The sequence below is a fragment of the Perissodus microlepis genome, chromosome 9 (assembly GCF_051167445.1).
Source record: "Perissodus microlepis isolate ML-2025 ecotype Zambia chromosome 9, ASM5116744v1, whole genome shotgun sequence".
NCBI lineage: Eukaryota > Metazoa > Chordata > Actinopteri > Cichliformes > Cichlidae > Perissodus > Perissodus microlepis.
The window spans coordinates 20,642,678-20,665,235 of NC_140469.1; the positions used below are offsets into that span (position 1 = coordinate 20,642,678).

The 22,558-nt window shown below is 42.4% G+C and overlaps 1 protein-coding gene across 1 annotated transcript; it reads right to left on the reverse strand.

Annotated features, from left to right (window-relative positions):
- Positions 1–955: 955 nt before the first annotated feature.
- Positions 956–14,419, reverse strand: ankha (ANKH inorganic pyrophosphate transport regulator a). The gene is made up of 12 exons (XM_084939561.1): positions 13,957–14,419; positions 12,650–12,866; positions 12,320–12,438; positions 12,090–12,173; positions 11,835–12,005; positions 11,620–11,754; positions 10,925–11,017; positions 10,746–10,838; positions 5,654–5,783; positions 5,418–5,541; positions 5,136–5,235; positions 956–1,839 (listed from the first exon to the last, which is right to left on the reverse strand). Exons 1-12 carry the CDS (start codon positions 14,050–14,052, stop codon positions 1,711–1,713), a joined length of 1,491 nt encoding a protein of 496 aa, XP_084795687.1. The 5' UTR covers positions 14,053–14,419; the 3' UTR covers positions 956–1,710.
- Positions 14,420–22,558: the final 8,139 nt, after the last annotated feature.

A 22,558-nucleotide genomic window follows, 5' to 3' on the forward strand; every position in this document is an offset into this window, starting at 1 on the left:
GTGGGAGAGAACAGTAGGTTTAACTTTCACTCACTGGTTGTGTGAAACTGCTTTTATATTTCTGTTAGCGGGCGTTCATGTGGGGAAAAAGGCTGAAACGTCAGCTCAGTTTGAAAAATTTCGTTCTCTGAAAATACTGACGGCAATCTAGTGAGTGAAACTTTGTCACCGAGTCACCGTCTGGACTCTGGTCACTGAAAACGGAGCTCTGAAGTTTTATTCTGCTACTGAATAAAAACATTTTCCATCGACAAGTTAAAATTTCAGGTCAATTATCTCGAAATATAGATATTTGAATCAAAATCTTTCCTGGGAATTATTGTTCAAATGTATTTTTTCTGTGGCAGAAATGAGCTTCCATACAAAACAGTCTCCCACGCACTCTGTTTGGCTTTCCTAAAGGAATAAACACAAGATTAAAATTTATTTCACAACCAAAATGGCATTTTTAATTAAAACCCTCCAAACTTGCAGAGTAGTGGGAATATTTTACAAAACCAAATTTTCTGACTACATAACATGGACTTGTTTACACATTTGACAAGTGAAAGGCTGCTGGTTTGATTCCAGCTGAAGACACAAATCCCCTTGGGGTTGTATCAGGAGGGGCATCTGGTGCAAAACCATCAATTTAAACTTGCGGAGCGACCCTGCTCCCGAGGAAGCGGCAAAAAGGTAGCTTTTATATGAAAACCCCCTTTATTAAACTTTAGCAACACACAAGAGAAGGAAAAAAAATATAATTTTTGAAGTTATTAAACCCTCATTGATTACTTGTACATAGCCCAAGCTTCAAATAAGTACAGTGTATCGATACTGTGAGCACCCACCACTGTGTACATGACAGAAATGTATAACAGATCCACTTCAGGGGGAGAAAAATAAACATGATTTTGGAGTGGTATCTGTTAGACTCAAAGAAACAAGAAGGTAAAGCCAGTTCCAGGTAAGCATGAAGATTATTAATAAAGCAATTTATTTGCCAAATAAGAATGCCTTTACAGTATATACAGTACATATGACAGCCTGAATACCACCAGGAAAATGCTGGGCAAAACAAAAGTTGACTCCCAGACTGCATGGAAAGAGAACAATCATAACTATTTTTTTGGCGTTTTGGTTCGTTTTGAAACACGCAGTGATATATAACGAGGGATTCCTGACCCCCCTGGGCAATTAAATATACACGATGCATTACCTATATAAAACAACAATAATCTGTACACCGTTGTATGGAAAATACGATTGCACAACCCAACAAGTCCCACAGTATGTCTATATCTGAATCCAAGCAAGGCCTTGCTGCTTAATCGTCGATTAAAGAACATAAAGAACTCTTTTGGCAACTCCACCACCACTCGACAGATGCTTCCATTCTCGCCGCTGAGGAGGAAGAGCTCTCCCGTGTCGATTTCCCTTGTTTACCAACACATGAAAATGATTATTACGCCCCGCAGATTATGAGCACTGAAGATCAGAAGACGCTAACGGTATTTACATTGATGGATGAACACGTGGAGGTGCATGGCTTTCTTTACAGTGTGCGCATTAATGGTGAGGTGGTCGACGTGAAGAAGAAGACCTCAGTTCTGTCGAGGGGACCTCTGAAACCAAAACCATACTCAGGGGTCCCCTCTCTCCTCTCCTCCAGCACCGTATGTTCCACATTGAGCTCGGCTTTACCTTCCTCCTCCTCCGCTCCCTCGGATCTCACTCCTGTTCCTCCTCGTCCTCCTCCTGGAGCTCCTCGATGGCATCCATCTGATTCCTGGAGCACACCTCGCTCATGGGGGCCGAGTTCTCGCCCTCCACCACCAGCTCGTTGGACATCTCGTTTTTCTGTGGACAAAGCAGACGGGGGAAATGGAAACAAAATCGTTGCTGTGCTGAATCAAACGAGTAAAAATGAAGCCACTGTGAGTCCAGAGGTTACAAAATCCATCCAGCAGCACCTCTAAAGTCTCTAATTAACACCTTACATCTCTGTTTAATCTGAACAATGTAGCTTGCTATTGCCAGTGTGTGAATGTGTGTGTGAATGGGTGAATGACTGAATGTAGTGTAAAGCGCTTTGGGGTCCTATGGACTACAAAAGCGCTATACAAATGCAGGCCATTTATTTTGAATAAAAACCGTGTAAAAAAGCAGTTTGCAGGTTTGTGCCTGATTATTTCTTGGCTGAGCACAATGATTTCACCATGAAGCTGCCTGGCTCAAACACCAGGAGGGCACAGCGTTTTGGCCAAGAAACACCACGGCCTTCTGGCTATGATCTCAGCCTGTTATGTTATCCAATTAGGTGTTTTTGTGCGGATTAATGAGCTGTAAGGTGTTAATCAGAGAGCTTTAGCCTTACTTGTAGGCAGATTTAGTTTCCTTTAAACAGGGAAAGACCAACTTTCCTTCATGACTTCATGCAAAGCCAGGCTGACTACTGATTCATATTGAGTAGAAAAATATGATGCACCATTCATGAAAGACATACATATATATTCCTTTAAAATAAAAAGCAAAGCTGGAGATTGTTTATTTGCCTAAAATGGATTAAAATGGAAGAGACGCCATGTTTTCAGATAGACGTTTTTTTTTTAATACAACATGCAGCTTGCTGCTTCAACAGGTTGCCGGGAGTAACAAGGTTGTTCATCTGAAACTGGCTGTCCTTACAAATGAACATTTTCCTAAAATAAACAAAGAGAATGTTATATTTCTGACAATCAGAGAGGTGTGGTCACAGAATAGCAAGTACAAGTTTATTAAAGCTGTACCGTTTTCAATTTTACTTTTTTTTTTTTTTTTTTTTTTTTAAAGACAAACAGAACATTATGTCAACTTCATATATTTTTTTTTAATTCTAGAATTCTGCTAGAGGAGCTTTGCATAACTTGCAGCTCAAAATAATCCTTCATAATAATCATGCTGTTAGTTCGACCTGTCTGTCGTTTTAGCTCCTCCTCCTTTGTGCAAGCTTTCTACTGATTGGCTGCTCCTTGTAAACAGAAACATTAAACAGTGGCTGTTCTGTACACACAAAGTTCTGTACCTGAGGTGACTGTATTAGACTCAGTCACAAAGGCCTACAAACCGTGACCCTCGGTGACCTTCGTTGCTATGGAAAAAAATTCCCTGACAGGTCACAAATCACAAAGAGTGCTTCTGCACTAAAAACCTCCTTGGACTGCTTTGGTAGTGAAACCATTCACCTTCAAGTTAAAAGCTGAGCTTAACCTGCAAGCAGTAAACTTTTATTTTGAAAGCAAACTTTCTGTTTCCAAATTGACTATGTGCACGTTAGCATATGCTACTTCTGGTGCGGAAACTCCTGTGGGGAGCTTTGTTTCCGGTGTCCTAGTCACGCCCTGTTTACGGTCCAAAACAAGTTAAGCAAATGAATGAATCAAGCGGCGATTTACATTTCTATAGATGTCTTGGGCATTTACCCAATATATCTGTAAATGATGTTCATCGACTTGTCGATATTTTTCCCCCGTGCCTCAGAGCAAAAGAGAAAAGGGATTCAAATGTTATATTTCTCAGCTGTCCCTCGTTTATCGCGGGTGTTATGTTCTAAAAATAACCAGCGATAGGTGAAATCAAGTAGCCAATTTTATTTTTTGACGGTGCAAAACGTTTCGTGGACATACAGTACTGCACTTCAGAGTCACACTGCTAGCGATCGATGCAGCGATTCTGTACTGTACAGGAGAGACGTCACGAGGAGATCGTCTGCAGCGATCAGGACGCAGGACACAATGTGACGTAAAAAAACGTGCAAACTTGCACTAAAAAAATCTGTGAAACAGCGAGGTGAAAGGTGAACCGCGTTATTAGCGAGGGACCACTGTAATTTTGAAGGTAAGTCACAACATACCCTTCGTAAATACTAATGTATAGAAACCCTTACCAGCAATCATTCATTTTTTGTGTGGCTTTTTTCACGGTTTGTTAACATGCTGTGTAGGTGTGTACTTGACTAGCTGATATCGACATAAGGGGAAACATCTGGTTTGACTATTCTTCACCTGTAGTTTGAATGCTGAACATTTGCCTGTTTAAATCATGAGACCAGTCATTATACAGAGATGTGCTTCTGAATGTGGACGATGTGTCTTCTGCTGCAGAAGAGTGATGTAAACAACTGATCGATCTAAACTCTTTAAACGTCAAAATTGATCATTAGATTTTTTATGACACAACAGTGGTGAGTGTTCCCACCTTCTGCTCTTTGTAACTTAACGCGATCTTTCCGTTTTCGAGTTTTGGACATGATTTTGGAGTATATCTTCGCAGTAGCGATTGACCGCAAAGTAAAGCTACCGGAAATGTACAACCCCACATCCGGTCTCAAACCAGGAAGTTAGCATTTTCTCATGCACAGGGTCAATTGTATTGGACTTCACAGTTTCAATTTAATTAGTTGCTTTAAATTAAAAAAAAATTAATTTATATTATAAGGTAACGCAATTTTCAAAATTAGAGATAAAATCCAAACAATCAGATGATCCCTTATGACCAATCACTCATCATCCTGTTAATACTCCGGTTTAACAGGAGGGCAGTGCATTTGCAGACGTGTTGCTATCTTCCCAACAAACCATGGGCCACTCTGGTGTTTTAGTGACCAAAGCAATGACAAGGAGGATATATATTTTTTTGTGCAGCGCCGTCTTTGCCAGAAGCCACTTGCCAACTGGTCTGGGAATTCAACCTGTGGTTGCTAACTAATCTCTAGGAGTGCAAGACTGAAGCCTGAGGGATGGCCACTGTCACTGACCTCACAGAGATCAGTCTGAAGCCTGAGCTTGTGGTTCACCAACATGTTATTTCAAGCTTTGGCCAAGTTTCACGTGAGCATCCACCAGTAATCCAACAGTAATGAGAGAAAGCTAGGAGAAGCATAGCAGGTCCACTTTAAGCCCATGCACAGGGATAAATAAAAATGCCCAAGCCTTCTCCTCGCATGTGTGCTTTGATGGAAGGATAATGACTAAACAGGAAAATTATAATTAGTGAGGCACACGCCGTTGGTTCACAGACCCATAAAGAGCAAAAAAAAAAAAAAGAAAAGAAAAGAAAGAAACGCAAAAAGAGGTGTGTACTCATGTTTAGAATGACCTCAGTCCAGGTGTTCTCACCTGTTGTCGATAAACATAGCAGGCTGCTATAGCAACCATTGTGGACTCCCCTATGAAACCAGCGAGGAGGGATCCGACCCCGAGTGTGGCCCCGTGAACCCTGAAACACACACAAAAAAGGAGCAGATTAAGTTTTGAACACCGTGAATTAAACATGGACCAGTGCGGACGTGAATTTGCCCGTCAGGAGTAAAAAGTGAGAAACCGCAGCTACGTATTGCATAACTGTAATCCTGACTCACAGCGCTGAACCTCTCAGTGCTCTCTGAAGTGGCAGCTTACCCCATATAAGGCAGCACAACTAGACTGGTGATGAGGACAATGATGCGCAGAACCGAGCTGGGGGCCAGCACAAAGGTCTTTTTCAGGGTCATGAGCCATCCAGTCAAATGAGCCCGAACAGTCACTGCAAACACACAGAAAACAGAAACACTGCCTCGCTTGTCCGAACGAAACACCAGTACAAACCACAGCTGGAAGCAAAAATGAAGCTGAAAGAGAAAAAAGGTACGTCTTACCTGGCAGGGGAAAAAAGGAGAAAATCCTGAGTGGGACCACGCACAGCTTAGCGAAACTATCCTCCACTCCAATTACATCAACCAGGATCTTCTCTGACACATGAGGACTCCAAAACACCACAAAGCAAAGCTGTGCAGGAAACAAACAAAGACTAAATTAATTTATCCCCCGCTATGCCTCATTAGATTTCATTAGTTCATTATCTCGAGGGGCTTCAGACCGGACGCGGGCCCCTTTGAAGCTCCCACAAAACAAGCAAGCGAGCAAACGCATGATGGACGGCGTTATTGTTCCTAGAAGGCGTTTCCGAAGCACGTGCAACATTACTGTAGCCATCTCAAAGCAATTACCCTGCGAGCGGATCATTAATAGTGTTAAACAGGACAGCAAACTGATCTGAACATGAATAATACATCGCTTTGTTTCGAATTGTAAAAACAGTTTCTCTGCACGCCGCACTTGGACTTAGATCAGAGGGGCTCTTCTATAAAGAGAGATTAATGAGTGAGGGAGGTATGTTGAGCCTAAAGCTAGAGTATTCAGTGTCACAACACAAGCGCTCTCTTTAATGTGGCAGGTCATCACAGCTAATGCTGAACACATACCGTGGTCTGGGAACAGGTCGTGTGTGTTCAGTGAATCTTTCAGCTTAAAGCATGCCTTAAAGGTCATGCAGATTGCAACGTGCAACCGGTTGAGCTGAATCCAAGTCACGCCAGAAGGATGCTGCACAGTGCAGCGAAATGCACTGCACAGTCAAATGAATTCACATGCAGAAAATAAAGATTTTTATGCTCAGTTCCTCCCCTTTTATGTGAGCGTGCTCAGAGCCCGAAACAGGAAGACTGGGTTAACAGAGAAAGCTGATAACAGGCTATCACGCCCGTAGTTATCGCTGACTGGGTTTTTTTTATGTTTTGTCTAAAAAGTCTGACCTTGTCAAATTTGCTTCATAGCTCATCCCTCTGGAGTTCCCGGAGATGCATTCATGTTTTGACTAACTAACAGCCACTCTCAATTTGTTACCAACTACAAGTACTTGCCGTCCTCCAGCTGTTTTTCAGGATTCCTGAAATGTCTCAACTTGGAACAAAACACTGATGATCTGATCATCTGACAACCAGCATGTAAATAAAATGCACTCGATCACCTGGTGTCATATTTAATCATCCTCACTTGCTGAGTCTACTCTCAGCCTTATGCAAAGCACCCAGACCTTCCAGGAGTCCTCGCTCACCTCTACTTGCTTTCCTGCTGCTTTGTGTAACTACTTCCTGTCACATGCTGTCACTCTAGCCCTCTCTGAAACCTGAATAAGTAGAGAACAGACTATTAATTCTGCTGGGCATTCCAGCTTCCTCGTACACAAATTTGGCCTTGCTGGGTGAGGCGGTGATCCACACTTTGAAACAGTTGACAAATAGAAAGCAGAATGATATAATCACACACAAGAAATATCTCCAGTAGGGCTCAATCCCCACAGAGTTCACCTACAGGTGAAAACTGTTAATCTAATTCAGGGTCATGGGAAGTTCTGATATGAGGTGCACTCTGAACAGGCTGCCAGATTGTCACAGACCTAACACACTAGCTTAGAGTGATTTTTCCCATCTTATCACTCTAAACTAGTCTCAACAGATAAATGTAAAATGCAACACCAGCTGAAAAAACCCCACCTGTTACTGCTCTAGTTTTCATCGCTCTGTAAACCTGCCTCTAGCTCAGCACCCATCGACCCAGAATCTCTCGTTCAGGTCTCTCTTATGCCATCTAATCTGAAAATGAATGATGACTAATCCCACCATCACAGAGATGCAGCGAACTCTGGGTTTAAACTCCAGTCCTGTGTGGTGCACTCTGTGGTGCATCCAGAAGTTTCAATATTACACTATTAATACTACATAGCCAGGATGTTAAACATGCAGTGCAGCGGATGGCTGTGAAAACTGAAGAAGGAGGGAGGATGACTTTTTTCCCCCTCCTAACTTAGTGAATAAAAAAGGTACTCATTGTTACTTCTTCTTACCAAAACTAGTGTTTACTCTTTTTAGGCACTGAAAATTACACCTCCAGATTCAGAAGAATTACACAGTAAATGTTGTGAAATTACACCCCAAGTTGCCGACTGGATTATAAAGTCCTAACTTTTTACACACGAAAGGCGCTCAGTCTGGAGGCTTTTAAATTAAAGTTATAAGGCAACAATTTTATAATTTAGTTAGGTTCTGTGGTCGATGATAATTGCTCTCAATCAGCAGCATTTGACTCAGCTCATTTATGGCAAGGAACGACTAAAAAGTCACTTTTCTGTTCACTGGCATGTTGAATGGAGCCTTTCAGAGTCAGTCATGATATTTGTCCCTACACACCTTCACAAAAATTAAAAATTAAAAACTGTCAAAAGTGCAAGATTGAATTGATTTTCTTGCCCAGTAAAAACACTTCAAATAGTAAAAAAACAACAACACCTGATGTTCCAGCAGTTGTGATCGCTCAAACCTGCCACTAGCTCAGCACCCACCTACCCAGATTCTCCCACTCAGGTCTTTCCCATGCAGGCTAATCTGAAAATGAATGACGACTAATCCCACCATCACTGCAACCAGTCCACTTTATTTAAATCACTGTTTATCTATGCATCACTCTAAGCCTGTGGCTCACCATCATGGTGCTTTTCTTTTATTAATGGCTGTTTGGGTTGGAGACATAGTAAGGGTTGGAGACACAATGCTCTGCAGTATTTTCAACATCGCAGGAAGTTTCAGATTTCTGATCCTCTGAACCAAAGTTTGGATGAGGATTACTTCTTTTGATGATTTCACCTGGCGTCGCCTCACCAGTTATCATTACTTTAGCTAAAAAATTTTGAGGCGAGCAATTTATCTGGCCCGAGCGAAGCCGCCAATCTCCCCTTACTCAACCGTGGTTACTCTAAACAAGGTGAGACACCCCAGCAAGGTCTGTTTGCATAAGATGAAATTATCCGTTACGTAAGGTTAGTCACTCCCCTCCTCAGATACGCCTCGTCTACCTCCTCCAGTTGTTTTCACTCTGCTGCGTTTCCTGCATGCGTAATTAATACAAGCCAGAGCATGAGGGCTTGTTTTCGACACAGCACCTATCTGCCTGTGGTGCTTTGCCGAGCACACACCCTCACATAGATGTTTACAGCTCTGGGATTCCACATCTGGTGTGCCATTCTTCTCCTCCTCCTTCTCCTCCTTAAAAAAGACCCAACCTTTGCCACAAACTTCCTGTTTTTCTTATTCAAGCTGTTAGGACAGCTAACTGAAGAAAAAGCTCATTCTCACTCGTCGCATTAATACCGAACAGAAGGCAAATATGATCAGGAAGAGCGTTTTTGCCGATTTAAAGGCATAACTGTCCAAACATTTAGCAGAGAAACAAAAACAGTGCGCAGCAGCGTGCATAATGACGCAGGAGCACTCATTATTTAGCAGAAAAGCATACCTGCAAGGGGCTTTTGAAATGTGTTAAATGACATGTTTTATGTGAATGCCCATTTTGTGATGCTCTTAAAACTTGGGTGGGACTGGGACAAAAAAATAAATAAATATAGGCCCTTAGCCTGCTCACAAATTCCACCCTAATGTTTCTCCCTGCAACCTGAAACCAAGACGGCACAGCAAAGGAAGAGTACATATGAGTCATTAAAAAGTCGATCACTCTGAACCTTAGTGTAGAGCAAACAGAGTTAGAGACATGCAAAAGCCATGTTGAACATGTTTGTGCAGAACACTGAACCGGTTTTGTTGGTCATGTTGGTCTGACTGGCAGCATCTTTAACCCGTGATGAGGCAAGATTAAAAGTAGGCAAACAAGGCAGGCGGCTGCCAAGACTTTTTTCCTTCAGGAAAAAAAAAAAAAACAACAAAAAAAAAAAAAAAACAAAAACGCAAAGGTTAGTGATGTTTGCACTTTCACATTCAAGATTAGTCTTTGAAAAACAAACATCAGGAAATGCTGCCATGTAGATTTGCATGTTTCCCGTGTGTGAAACAGGAATACCTGGCTTGGGCTAGGAGCTTTTTTTTTTTGCAGGGCAGCACAGTAATGATCAGCTAACAGGAGACATCAGATCAGCAAACAGCACCTCACACACTGGAACTCAATACAAGCTATCAGTTAGAAATGTGAGGCAACACGTTTAAGTAATAGTGAGGCTAAATTACAGCAACACCTGCAGAGCAACTAGGTGCTTTTTTTGTTTCTGAGGTAAAAACAACAAAAAAGGATGTGTTAAATTGCTTCAACATAATCCGGTATGGTGTGCAAAAATCAAAAGTCGCCTTTCTTTTCTTTATATTTTGAGAGGAAAATGAGAAATAGCTGCAGCCATTAATTGAAACATGTGCAAACACACGTGGAAATACAGTATATAAGATTCTAATGAACTCTCTTTAGCATACCCTGGTCTTTTCTGAGACCATTTCTGACGAGGCTTTAGTAACCATAGATAGATCGACTGGAGGGTCAGATGTAGATCTTGTGTCAGGTCTTTACTAGACTTTTTTCCCCACATTAGACGACACTTCCTTTGTCCGTCATGTGTCCAATTTTCTCAAATTTTGGCAGAACACACCAACACATGCAGAGCTTTCAGCTTATAGCTGTTTGTGAACCTTCTTGTTGGTGGAAAAAAAATTTCTGTCTTACTGTGTCATCTTTGCCATTTTTCATATATTTAAGTTAAAGCATCGGAATAAATGATGTTTCGTGAAAAGCTGCTAGTAACAAAATCTAGCATTGGTTGTTTGCCAAGCGGTCTGTTATGTCTAGACACAACAAGTTTGTTGAGTTTGGTGCCTTTTCCTGCTTGACTGATTTATAGCTAAGTGTCAAGTGGCTTAACATTCCTGTGAAAATGGTCAGGTACAAGGACTGGACTGAAAATGATAAAAAAAAAAAAAATGCAGCCAATGTCCAAAAAAACAAACAAACAAAAAACCTTCTGGCAAAATTACAAGTCTGGCTCCTTGGAAGCAAATTACGATGAAGTGAGGGGTGGCTCAAGACTCTGCACTGTGCCCCCCGCATAAAAAAAAAGAAAGAAAGAGCGCGAGATCTTACCGTGAGTGACAGCGCCAGACAGCAGAATGTAAACTTCTTAATATGCGACTTGGTGACAAGGCTGCCAGCGTTCAGCTTGTTGCTGGGATTGTTCTACAAATGAGAGAAGCTCATTAGTGTTCTTGACAAAAAGTAGACTTATTTCTACTGTAAACACTAGCAGGGACAGTCCGAGTTACCTTGTCAAAGGCTGGGTATACTGCTCTCAGTTCAGTCAGCCAACCGTAGGGCATGTGTCCTACCGGGTATGTGGCTGTGAGCACAGCAACGGCCTGGAATGACAAAGACACGACAGCTAGAAGTCATCAGCACATCGGCGCTAGTGCTGAAAATACCACCCGCGCCACACATGCGGCTAAATTAATGATAGAGGCCTAACAATAGCCGACACAAGAGGAGCACATGCGTCTCTCACTTTCCCAGCAGCGTTCGGGTTTTGAAAAAGTTTGCGACCGGCCTTGAGCTTGTTATTGTGTCCCGAACAACAATGGGCAGCGAACAGTACAGCCACGGAGGAATGTTTTCACTCAGTGTTATGAAGCCCTGAGTTTCACATGTACATGGTGAATCACCCAAACCACTGGCAGCCAGTGTTGTCAATGATTTCCAGTTCATTCTGGTAAACAGCTTTGTATTGTCTCTAGTAGTTGGGGATCTCTGTAAGCCAGAAAGCTCCAGAGGGAGTTTGTTAGCTTTACATCTGTAGTAACTTGAGGGGGGGGGGGGGGGGGGGGGGGGGGGGAATTAGACTGCGAAAGTCTCTCTTTACGATCCTGTGAAAGCATCGCAACAATTAGCATAGAATAGCATATGAAGCAGTTTGCAGCAAGTTCGTAATTAAAAGAAATACAATAATCACGAGTGATACGCTCACCTCTGTGGCATCACTGGTGCCCTTGAGGTCACGAGACACAAAGAGGTTGACGATGGGTCGACTGATGCGCTGAGTGGCCAGGATGAGGGCGAGAGGCCACCAGAAACTCAGCATCTTTTTGATGGTGGCGTCGCCCTGCAGGGACAGAGAGAGGAGACGTGCTTGAGACTAGTTTTATTATTACGAAACATGCAAAAAAAAAAGTCAGCACATACCCCCACGTCAAGCCCGCTGGAGTCCGGGATGTTGTCATGGATGTTGCAGTAGTAACCCAGCCCGACGATGCTGAAACGAACCAAAGCACCCATATACAGCGAAAGTATCGGGATGAGTAAGGGCTCCACACATTCCAGGTTACTGTGCAGGAGAATGGCCACGAAGACGATCTGCGGGAGAGGAGAGGGATCATGTAACACGCTCACGGGTGAATTAAAGTTTGATTGAAAGCGAAAGCGGGTGTGTCTCGTCACCTGAGCCACCACGTCAGAGATGGATGCAGAGCCGACGATAACGCTGTACTTGTGCTTGAGAAGGATCCCTGCGTGAATCCATGCCTTCAAACAATAAAGAGAGGTCAGCTTAAGACACAAAGCGGCATTTTGCCCATTTTCTAATCGCAGCCGGGTCGTATATTGGTGTGTTGTAGAAAACAAAACAGAGTTGATTAAAACCCGCCTGGTACGTTTAAACCAATGCTTACCATTGCATCCAACAAAGGGAACGCAGCCAGGTACAAGAAGGCCTTCCTTGTCTTGTGCCCCACAGATTCATCCACATGGTGGAGCTTATTAATAATGTAGTATCCTAAATCTGTGTATGCTGCAGGAGAAAAGGGGAAGGGGGCCACAGGTGGGTGAGAAGAGGTTAATGAGACGATTTCTTCCCACGCTCGATTGTTTTGTGAAAGCTGCAGTAATGAAGTCTTTAGGTCTGGCACGTACAGACACACAAACACCAAAACGTTGCATTTTTAGGATGCGGTTTAAACACAGCGTGTCATCAGGCGTTCACAAACAACCCTTAAACACACCTATCAAGATATGCAGGATGAATGCGATGGCCCCGGCCGCCACCATGCAGAACACAGCCTTCCTCCGGTCCCGCTTGCTGTTGACAAACACCAAGCCCACATTCTTGAAGTCGCTCATTGGGCCGGTGAAGAACTTCATCAGGGAGTAGGCCAGACCGTAGCTGGCCAGCATTTCCACTGCATCCTCTTTGACTGTGGCTATGCCCCTGTTGAGGGCCTGGAAAAGATATGGCATGGAGGGAGGGAGGGGAGAGGAAGACGTGAGACAGCACGTGAGGCATGACCAGCCCGCATGAGCATGACTTGGTCTAACTTTATCTCTAGCCAGACAGCACCACAGCCCTTAACCGTCCTTCAATAAAAAAAAAAAAAAAGTAAAACACACAACAAAACAAAGGAATATGTGCCTGTCCTTTACAAGCGATCTCACACAGTCACCCTGAGAAAACACAACTACAGCTGCTTTCTCTTTTTGCAGGACTCTGTGCTATTTACAGAGCCATTACATAAGCTTAATCCTGACATCTCCAAGCCTCTATGTGCGTGTGTGTGTGTTTTTAATTCTCACACTATCTGCACAGGCTCTCTGGGGTAAAAAGCAGCCATGAGATCACTCATTTGGCTAAGAAAGGACAGGAAATGTCCAGACAGGAAATATGACAATTAACCCTTGGAGGGTCCTTAAAAAGACATCCACCTTTGATCCTAAGGACAATAAATGTCCCTAAGACCCTCCAAGGGTTTTAAAGGAAAATGTTGGGTGCGTTTTAATCCGTTCTCTATCATCTGCAATTGGATCAGATTGACTGATAAATGACAGGAAAGAGGCGTGCTGTTAATAACACTGACAGCTCTGTGCGTTTCACGGCAGCAATGGCGACATTATTTGTTTTTTTCCAGAATAAAAAAAAGGAAGAAGAAAAAAAACATCAGGCCCTTCGTGTGGGTGAGAGATCCGCCTCTTTTGCTAAATAATGTACATAAACCTAATGGATGTCTCGACAGTCACATACACGACACCCCTCACGGCTAAGCTAGCCGCAGTTGAAGCCCCAAACCAGCCGTTTTTGGGGGACTAAACGAGACTCGAAATGACTGGTGTCAGCTCGGTGTTTTCTGGGGCCATTTAAAAAACGCTAAATAAATAAAAGATGCTAGTTGACACACCGAAGCACTCTCCCCCTCACAGCGGCGGAGTAATAAAACGGCCGTTAGCCGCCGCTAGCAAAGCCAAAGCTGCGGTGCCGTGAGTCTTCCTACCCCCCTCCCCTCCCGTAACCTGAAAACAAGCCAGCCGGAGCCGTTACCTGTTCTCCGAGGTCGATGGCAACATTGGTGATAGCCAAAGGCACCAAAAAGCGGACGAGAGGCCAGTAAGGGCTGAGAGATGGAAACTCCACCATAGTACAAGCCGGGATGACAGAGCGAGGGGCATCTGCCTCGGTCTTGATTGATGAGGAGGAAAAATCAGAAGATTAGCGGCGAGGAGAGGCAGTCGGAGCACCTGTGTTTCTGCCGTCGGAGGGGGGGTTAAGTGGGGCAGCGGCGGCGGGAGGAGCCGGGGCGCTCCGGTAGCGGCTGCGCTTCACGAGGTTGTGGTGCTGCTGAGAGGATCCGAAGGTCAATGGAAATCTCACACCGGCGCATCTTCCTCGCAAATCGTCATCATCGAGGGGGTGGAGAGGGGAGACGAGAGGTGACATCAAACAAAAAAAGGAGGGGACTGGGACGAACCGAGGTGGAGATTCGGATTTTTTTTAAAAAAAAAAAAAAAAAGAAGGAGACGCGATAATCCGGAGCAGCTCGGCTGGATTATCAGTTTCCGACAGCGTCGTGTTTGAGTTCACTGCGCCTGTGCTGGAGCAGTCCGGCTGCTTTTCGACCCTCCCAGAGGCTGGAACCCACTGCTGCTCGCACGTGGGCCTGGCATCCCGGCCGTGACGTCACCGCCAAGTATAAATCTGTTTTTTTATGACGGCGGAGCACGCGACACACAGGAGAGCCAGCAGCAGGGGGTGGTTCGGTAGAGATGAATAATCAGTTCACAACCGTAAAAGAAAGTAAATCTAACTGGACTCTGGAGGGCAATCACATAGTAAAGCAATCATATACACCTACGCATGTCAGGTGTATCTCCACGAGGAGAGTTTGGTCTCATAAATCCTTCTATGTTGCACATTAAACCTGCTTTGAAGACACTTAGGTTTACGCAGCATAAACGGGTAAACGTACAAAGACATACACTGCCACCTGCTGGACAAAGACATTTTAATGTGCAACTGGATGAACAGGGGTGTACCAACAGCATTCTCATGGGGTGCCACTGGCTCACTGTGTAATATATGGGATGATAATATTAATCGAATATGGTGTTTGCAAACGTAGTCAACATTTGATTCAATTTAATGCACTATAATTTGTTAGTTGTATGATCTGTTGTAGTGTCTAAATATGATTCAAAACAAATAATCACATATAAATTCAATATAATACACTTTCAGAGTGGACCCTTTAGTTACCAAACGTGAGTCCAAGCTTGATCATGTTCAGCAGAATTTTACAGACAAGTTAATGAACAATTTGTGACAAAACTGATAAGAGGGGAAACATTCCTCTAAACCAGGGGTGTGAAACTTAAGGCTCAGGGACCAGAATAGACTCAGCTAATAGTCCAATCCAGCCCGCTGGATTGCTCTGGAAAATGTGAAGAAGAAGAACCCGTCTCGAATGCCAGTCGTACTATACCAAAGTCATTAACTGATTATTTCTTTATAACAACAAAAACTATATATATTCTCTGCTCAGTCTGAACAATGAACTTTCATGAATTTTATCTGTAGTTTTAAATAAAATAATCTCTCACTGCAGGATTAAAGCAATAAAAATATGAATGAATCAATATTTGTTATCCAGTAAAATACTGCATATGGTTCTGTGTAAGGAATACCTTTACACTCTCTCTCTCTCTCTATGTGTGTGTGTGTGTGTGTGTATGTGTATATATATATATATATATATATGCGTAGTGGTTAGACTACACGCCTTTGGAGCAGAGGATCGCAAGTTCAATTCCTGCCTGGGGTGTCTGTATCCAGTAAGGGTCCTAAGGCTAGACCCCCTATGCTAAGCGAGCCTACCGCAGACATGAGCGAGACAGATAAATATGAAGGCATGCCGGCTCGGACGTCGCCCAGATCAACAAGGTCCGCGTCAGGTGTTGAGGAACCAGGGCACCCTGACGACAAGTGGGCTACTGGAACAAGAAGGCATCGGTGGGCAAGAGACGAAAACAGGGCGTTGTTGGAATGCTACTACACAAGTAACCCTGGTGGAAGGGGCTACATGAATAGAGTGGCTCCAGCAGATCCCGGGAACAACATCGGAGATCTCTGTCCAGAAGAGCGCAGTCCTAGGAACAGCTAAGATACTGCGCAGGACCCTCAAGCTCCCAGGCCTCTGGTAGAGGACCCGAGCTTGAAGGATAAACCGCCCGCAGGGGCGAGATGGGTGTTTTTTTTGTGTGTGTGTGTGTGTGTGTGTATATATATATATGTGTGTATATATATATATATATATATGTGTATATATATATATATATGTATATATATATATATATGTGTGTGTGTGTGTGTGTGTGTGTGTGTGTGTATATATATATATATATACACACATATGTGTATATATATAGAGAGAGAGATGGAGATATATAATTTAAAATAATATCCCACTCACCCAGTCTTTATTCTTCAAGCTCGGCTCCTCTACCTGAGGCCTGGGAGCTGGTCAGGTCCTACGACTGCACTTTTTTGGACAGAGATCTCTGATGTGTTCCTGGGATCTGCTGCAGCCAGTTCTCAGGGGCGTCTTGCCTGGTGCAGGAATGTCTTAAAGACATAAAGACCTGGATGGCCGCTAACCTTCTGCTCCTTAATTCAGATAAAACTGAGGTCATTGTATTCGGCCCTGAAAATCTTAGAAATATGGTATCTAACCAGATTCTTACTCTGGATGGCATTACCTTGGCCTCCAGTAACACTGTGAGGAACCTTGGAGTCATTTTTGACCAGCATATGTCCTTCAATGCAGATATTAAAGAAATATGTAGGACTGCTTTCTTCCATTTGCGCAACATCTCTAAAATTAGAAAAATCCTGTCTCAGAGTGATGCTGAAAAACTAGTTCATGCATTTATTACTTCCAGGCTGGACTATTGCAATTCATTATTATCAGGATGTCCTAAAAACTCCCTGAAAAGTCTTCAGTTAATTCAAAATGCTGCAGCAAGAGTACTGACAGGGACTAGAAAGAGAGAGCAGATTTCTCCTGTTTTGGCTTCCCTTCATTGGCTTCCTGTTAAATCCAGAATTGAATTCAAAATCCTGCTCCTCACATACAAGGTCTTAAATAATCAGGCCCCATCTTATCGTGATGACCTTGTAGTACCATATCACCCTATTAGAGCACTTTGCTCTCACACTGCAAGCCTACTTGTTGTTCCTAGAGTATTTAAAAGTAGAATGGGAGGGAGAACCTTCAATTTTCAGTGGAACCATCTTCCAGTTTGGATTTGGGAGACAGACACTATCTCTACTTTTAAGATTAGGCTTAAAAAATTCCTTTTTGCTAAAGCATATAGTTAGGGCTGGATCAGGTGACCCTGAATCCTCCCTTAGTTATGCTGCAATAGACGTAGGCTGCCGGGGGATTCCCATGATGCATTGAGTTTTTCCTTTCCAGTCACCTTTCTCACTCACTATGTGTTAATAGACCTCTCTGCATTGAATCATATCTGTTATTAATCTCTGTCTCTCTTCCACAGCATGTCTTTATCCTGTCTTCCTTCTCTCGCCCCAACCGGTCGCAGCAGATGGCCCCGCCCCTCCCTGAGCCTGGTTCTGCCGGAGGTTTCTTCCTGTTAAAAGGGAGTTTTTCCTTCCCACTGTCGCCAAAGTGCTTGCTCATAGGGGTTCATTTGATTGTTGGGTTTTTCTCCGTATGTATTATTGTAGGGTGCACCGTACAATATAAAGCGCCTTGAGGCGACTGTTGTTGTGATTTGGCGCAGTATAAATAAAATTGAATTGAATTGAATTGTGTGATAGGCCTCAGCCTCTATTGATCTTCTGCTCAGGGCTTGTTCCTGTTCTGCCATGATTAGTACCTCTGAGCTGTCTTTTTTCAGTCCAGCTTTGTCCAGCCACTGGTTGGATTTCTGGATGCCAGCCACTTACTCTATCTGCCGGTGGTACATACCGTGCAGGGGCCTGTCCTTCCATCATAGTTCTTCTCATTGTTCCTCTTCTTTCTCAGGTTTCTGCTGCCTGAAGTATTCTGTAAGCAGGCGGTCTGTTGTGGCCATCTTCGTGATGGACTCAAGTATGTTCGGGTGTTCGTCTCATCCTGGACGGTCATTTTGACACTGACTAATCCTTGGCCACCTTACTTCCGCTAAGCTTACAGTCTCAGGGAGGTGGACTTGGGCTGAAACCCTCCATGCATGGTCAGGAGCTTCCTTGTCTTGATGTCAGCGGCTTCTATCTCCTCGTTTGGTCAGGTTATTATCCCAGCAGGGCATCTAATCACTGACAGGGCTTGTTCTTCCCATTCAGCTGACTCTTCAGGAGGCTTTGGTGGTTCACACACATATGTGATCTTTCTTCTTAAACCTAATCCAATAGTGAGAGGTGCTATGATGTACGGTTTGGTGACACTGACAAAAACACAGGGCAGACAGTCTCTGCAATCCCTTTAGAAGTAAAGGCTCCTGATAAGGGGGAGACATTTCATTTTATCATATTAATATATTACTCCATATTAAGCTGTCAAATTTGGTTACTTTTTATTTAAACACAGTGTCTTAGTATTTATATTAACAGACTCACCTTCACTATAATCAGTCCTTTAATTAACTGGGAAAACCTGTAACACAATGAAAAAAAAAATCTATTTTTGCCACTTTAGTCCAGGACATATACAGTTAAAAGGAACAGGCCTGTGCGATGCGATGCTTTTTTTTCCAGCTTGGAAACAGAACCAAACCTTGAGGTCACCTTACTGGCTTTGGTTTAAGATTTTCAATCATAGTTAATTAGACTTGCTCTCATTGTCTTTTTAAATTCCTCAGTTTTCTTGCTTACTTTGTTTAACCTGTAATGTCAAGACTCGTGACTGCAGCCCTGCCTGAGTAATCCTCAGTCAAAGAACACAAAAGTTGTTTGTGCCTTTGATTGGTGCCTGAGGGAGGCTCTGTGGTGGTTCTAAGAGTTGACACAGCCATTTACAAGCAGACATGCCATTCCCATGCAGCTGTAACTAGAGTCAGATGTTTGCTCATATCTGCAAGTGCACTTTGTATTTGGATTGTCATTACGTCCAGTTGTGTCCACGTGATTCTTCATGATGATAAAACAAATCTGTGGGTTTTTATTTGATAAAACAGTAAAGAAATGTATTCCCAACTTTGTACTCTGACTCATTAAGTGGGTGGGATAACAAAGGACAGAGTGGTCACCAGGTAAGTCTGAGAATGTGTTTGAGTGTTACTTTGTGAATGCTGCAATCAGGCCTGGACTGAGACAAAAAAAAATCGGCCCTGGCATTTTTGGTCCAGGTGGCCCACCATGATCAGTCAAAAAGTAAAAAAAAAAAAAAACTACCTAGCAACAACACCTTTTTGTGACTGCCAGGGCTTTATATGAGCTGTTCCTGGTACTACTGTTAACAGTGCAGCAGCTAAGATGATGATTCATTTGACACATTTTGCTCAATCTATTTCTAGTTTCTTCTTCTATTTCCCCATCAGCTCCACATTTTCACTTTTGTTTGTCCATCTTTATCAGCCACTTCTCCCACACTAAACTCTGTTCAACAAGGTGCATGGCCGCACAGGGATAGTGGGGGAGGGGCTGGTCAAGTTAAGAGATTTGACTGGGCAACCATACTCTGATTAGTAACTCTATAGTACTGTGGTAAACTCTAGGTGCACCGATTTATTGAACTGTGCAAACACACATGGAAATACAGTATGTAAGGTAAGAAAAACAGCGTTTTTACCATTTTAAGGTGTGTGAAAGTCAATATTTTGTTTGTCCACCTTTATTCTTCAACACAGCCTGAACTCTCTTAGTCAAGCTTTCATGTCATTTCTTTAAGTAGGCTTCAGGAATAGTTCACCAGGCTTCTTGAAGGGCATACAAAGCTCTTCTTTTTGGATGTTTGCTGCCTTTTATTCTGTTCTCTGTCAACATGATCCCACACTGCTTCAATAATGTTGAGGTCCGGGCTCTGGGGAGGTCAATCAGTGACTGATAGTGTCTCATTGTATGTTTTTCTATCTTGGTAGGCGTTCACTGTATCAGCTGTTGTCAACCAGCTGTTTGCCAGATGGTTTTGCATGGTGGTTCAAAATCTGATGGTACTTTCTTGCTTTCATAATTCTTGGTGTTGGATCAGATCTCCAAACCATGACAGAGCCTCCACTGTGTTTTACAGATGGCCGTAGACACTCACCGTTTGACCTCTTTTACTTTAACTGAGTCATTGCTCTTCCATTGAGATCATTTGTGATGAGGCTTTGGTGAACAGTAGAATAATCAAATAAAGGGCCAGATAATAATTTCTAAAAGACATAACATTAGGCCTGCCACCTTTTCACTTGTCCTCCATTTGTTTAGTTTCCTCAAACTTTTTAAGGACTCACTGCACTACATGCTGAGATATGCTAAGTTTTTACTTATACTGTATCTTTTTGGGAATCACCATGTTGGTGCAGAACATGTCAAACTGTGTTTTCTTTTTCATTTTTCCATATATTCAACTAAAGAAATTGGAAGAAACTGTGTGTTTCGTGACAGGCTGTTAGTAACAAAGTGCCTAAAGAGACAATGCATACATACACAATAAATAGGTTCTTTCCTAAGTTGCCTGTTATGTGTTGACACAATACTGGTTCATCTCTTGAGTTAGGTGGTTCTTTTTATGCTTGAATGATTCATAGGTCTGTGTGCAGTGGTTTTACAAACAAAAAAAACACTCCTGTGAAACTGGCCGAGTACAAGGGCTGAAAATGAGTGAAAAAGCAACCATTGTCCAAAGAAAACCTTTGAAGGATCTTCAGAAAGCTGGAGAACTAAAAGTCTGGCTCACTGAAAAATGAACTATAAATAAATAATGGGTGACTCGATACTTTTGCACATTACTGTGTATGAAAATACTGGACCTGGTTTCATTTAGTTCAGGCTGTGGTTTGTTGCTGAACAATTTGGTGACTTTTGATGTGATCTCTGATATTGACATGAAGACAGTCCTTTGACATTTATGTACCTCCTGCGACGTTAATTCTGTTCCTTGGTAGCTCCTGTGTACATATAAGGGTGATAAAATTTATTTATATAGCACTTTTCAAAACAAACATTATAGAAAGCTTTACACCCACACACAGTGCAGCAAAGTACATAGTCATGTTTAAAAAAAGGCAGGCATGGGAAGTGCAAAGGAAAATAAATAAATGTAAAATTATGGGTGCACTGTAAACATAATAGAACTATGCAAGAATCAGAAGAAATACATTTTCCATACTTAACACTCATTGGCTTTTGAGATTTTGTGCAGTATGATGCTGCAGTTTAGAGACGCTCAGAGCACATGTGACTAATACACTTTTATGAGCTCTTTTCACACATAAACCTTATATTTCTTTGCCATCAAACCAAATCAAAGTCACCTAAGATGAATTTTAATGTATATTTACAGGAAAGAATTTAGTTGTGGTGCATTGAATCGATGTGTCTGGGTTTTAACCTCCTAATGAGCTTAGATCAGTTAGGAAGAGGAGTAAATGAATGGACGGATGGATGGTAAAGTTAAAGTTCGCCCTCTAGTGGCCACATTTGGAGCAGACGAACAGTTCTGAACACTGACCTGACTGAAATTGTTTAAGTCTTGGTCCCAAACTCAACTTATTTTATTGTTTTGCATATATTAGTTTAATAACTTTTATTATTTATTATTATTATCTTTTATTTTAGTCTTTATAACTTATTTTGAATTCACTAAACTCTCTATAAGTGGGTTTAAACTACCTTATTGTACCTTGTTATTTGCTAGGAAAATATGAAATGGGTGCAGCGATTCGCTATGGCCACCTATATTATTCAACACAGCCTGAACTCGCTTAGATAAGCTTTCTTGTCTTGATTATACTTTTCTGCTTTCATATTTCCATCAATTTTGACAAATTTTTCATGTAAAATTGTCCCCTTGTCTGTGTTGATGCTGACCTGGCTGAATGGAAAGATCCATAGTATCGTATTTTGTCTCCATATAATCTTTTAATACAAGATATACTTAACTACATGAGCTATCTTGTGCATGTGATGTTCTGATTGTGATTCTGTAACTGTGGCTGGTCTCTGTAAATGACTCTGTGCTTGTTACTCTTTATTAAAAGTTACACAGACTGGTGTTGCTCTCTTTTGTTAAAACTTAAAGACACATGAGCACAAGCTGTTGTTGTTTTTTTTAGAATAGTTTCAGCTAATAGCTTTTTGGGAACCACCTTGCTGGTGAAGAAATACTTTAGTGCCTAAAGATTCAGTTTGAAACTTTGAAACAAGAAAAACATTCCTCAGAAAATGTCCGGTACAAGGACTGGACTGAAAATGAGTGAAAAAGAAGCCAATGTCCAAAGAAAAAAAAGGGCTGGAGAACTATTTCTCACAACCACCTTAAAAAAAAACCAAGAAAGTCCAGCTTCACAGCAGCAAAATATAAATGAGGTTTAGAGGGGTGGCTCAAGACTTTTACACAGTACTGCAGCATGAAAAATGTAGCTTCAAATCTAAGCGAGGCAATGGAAACCTGAGCTTTATCCAACTTCACCAAAATATCTAAATTTAGTATGGAAAAAAA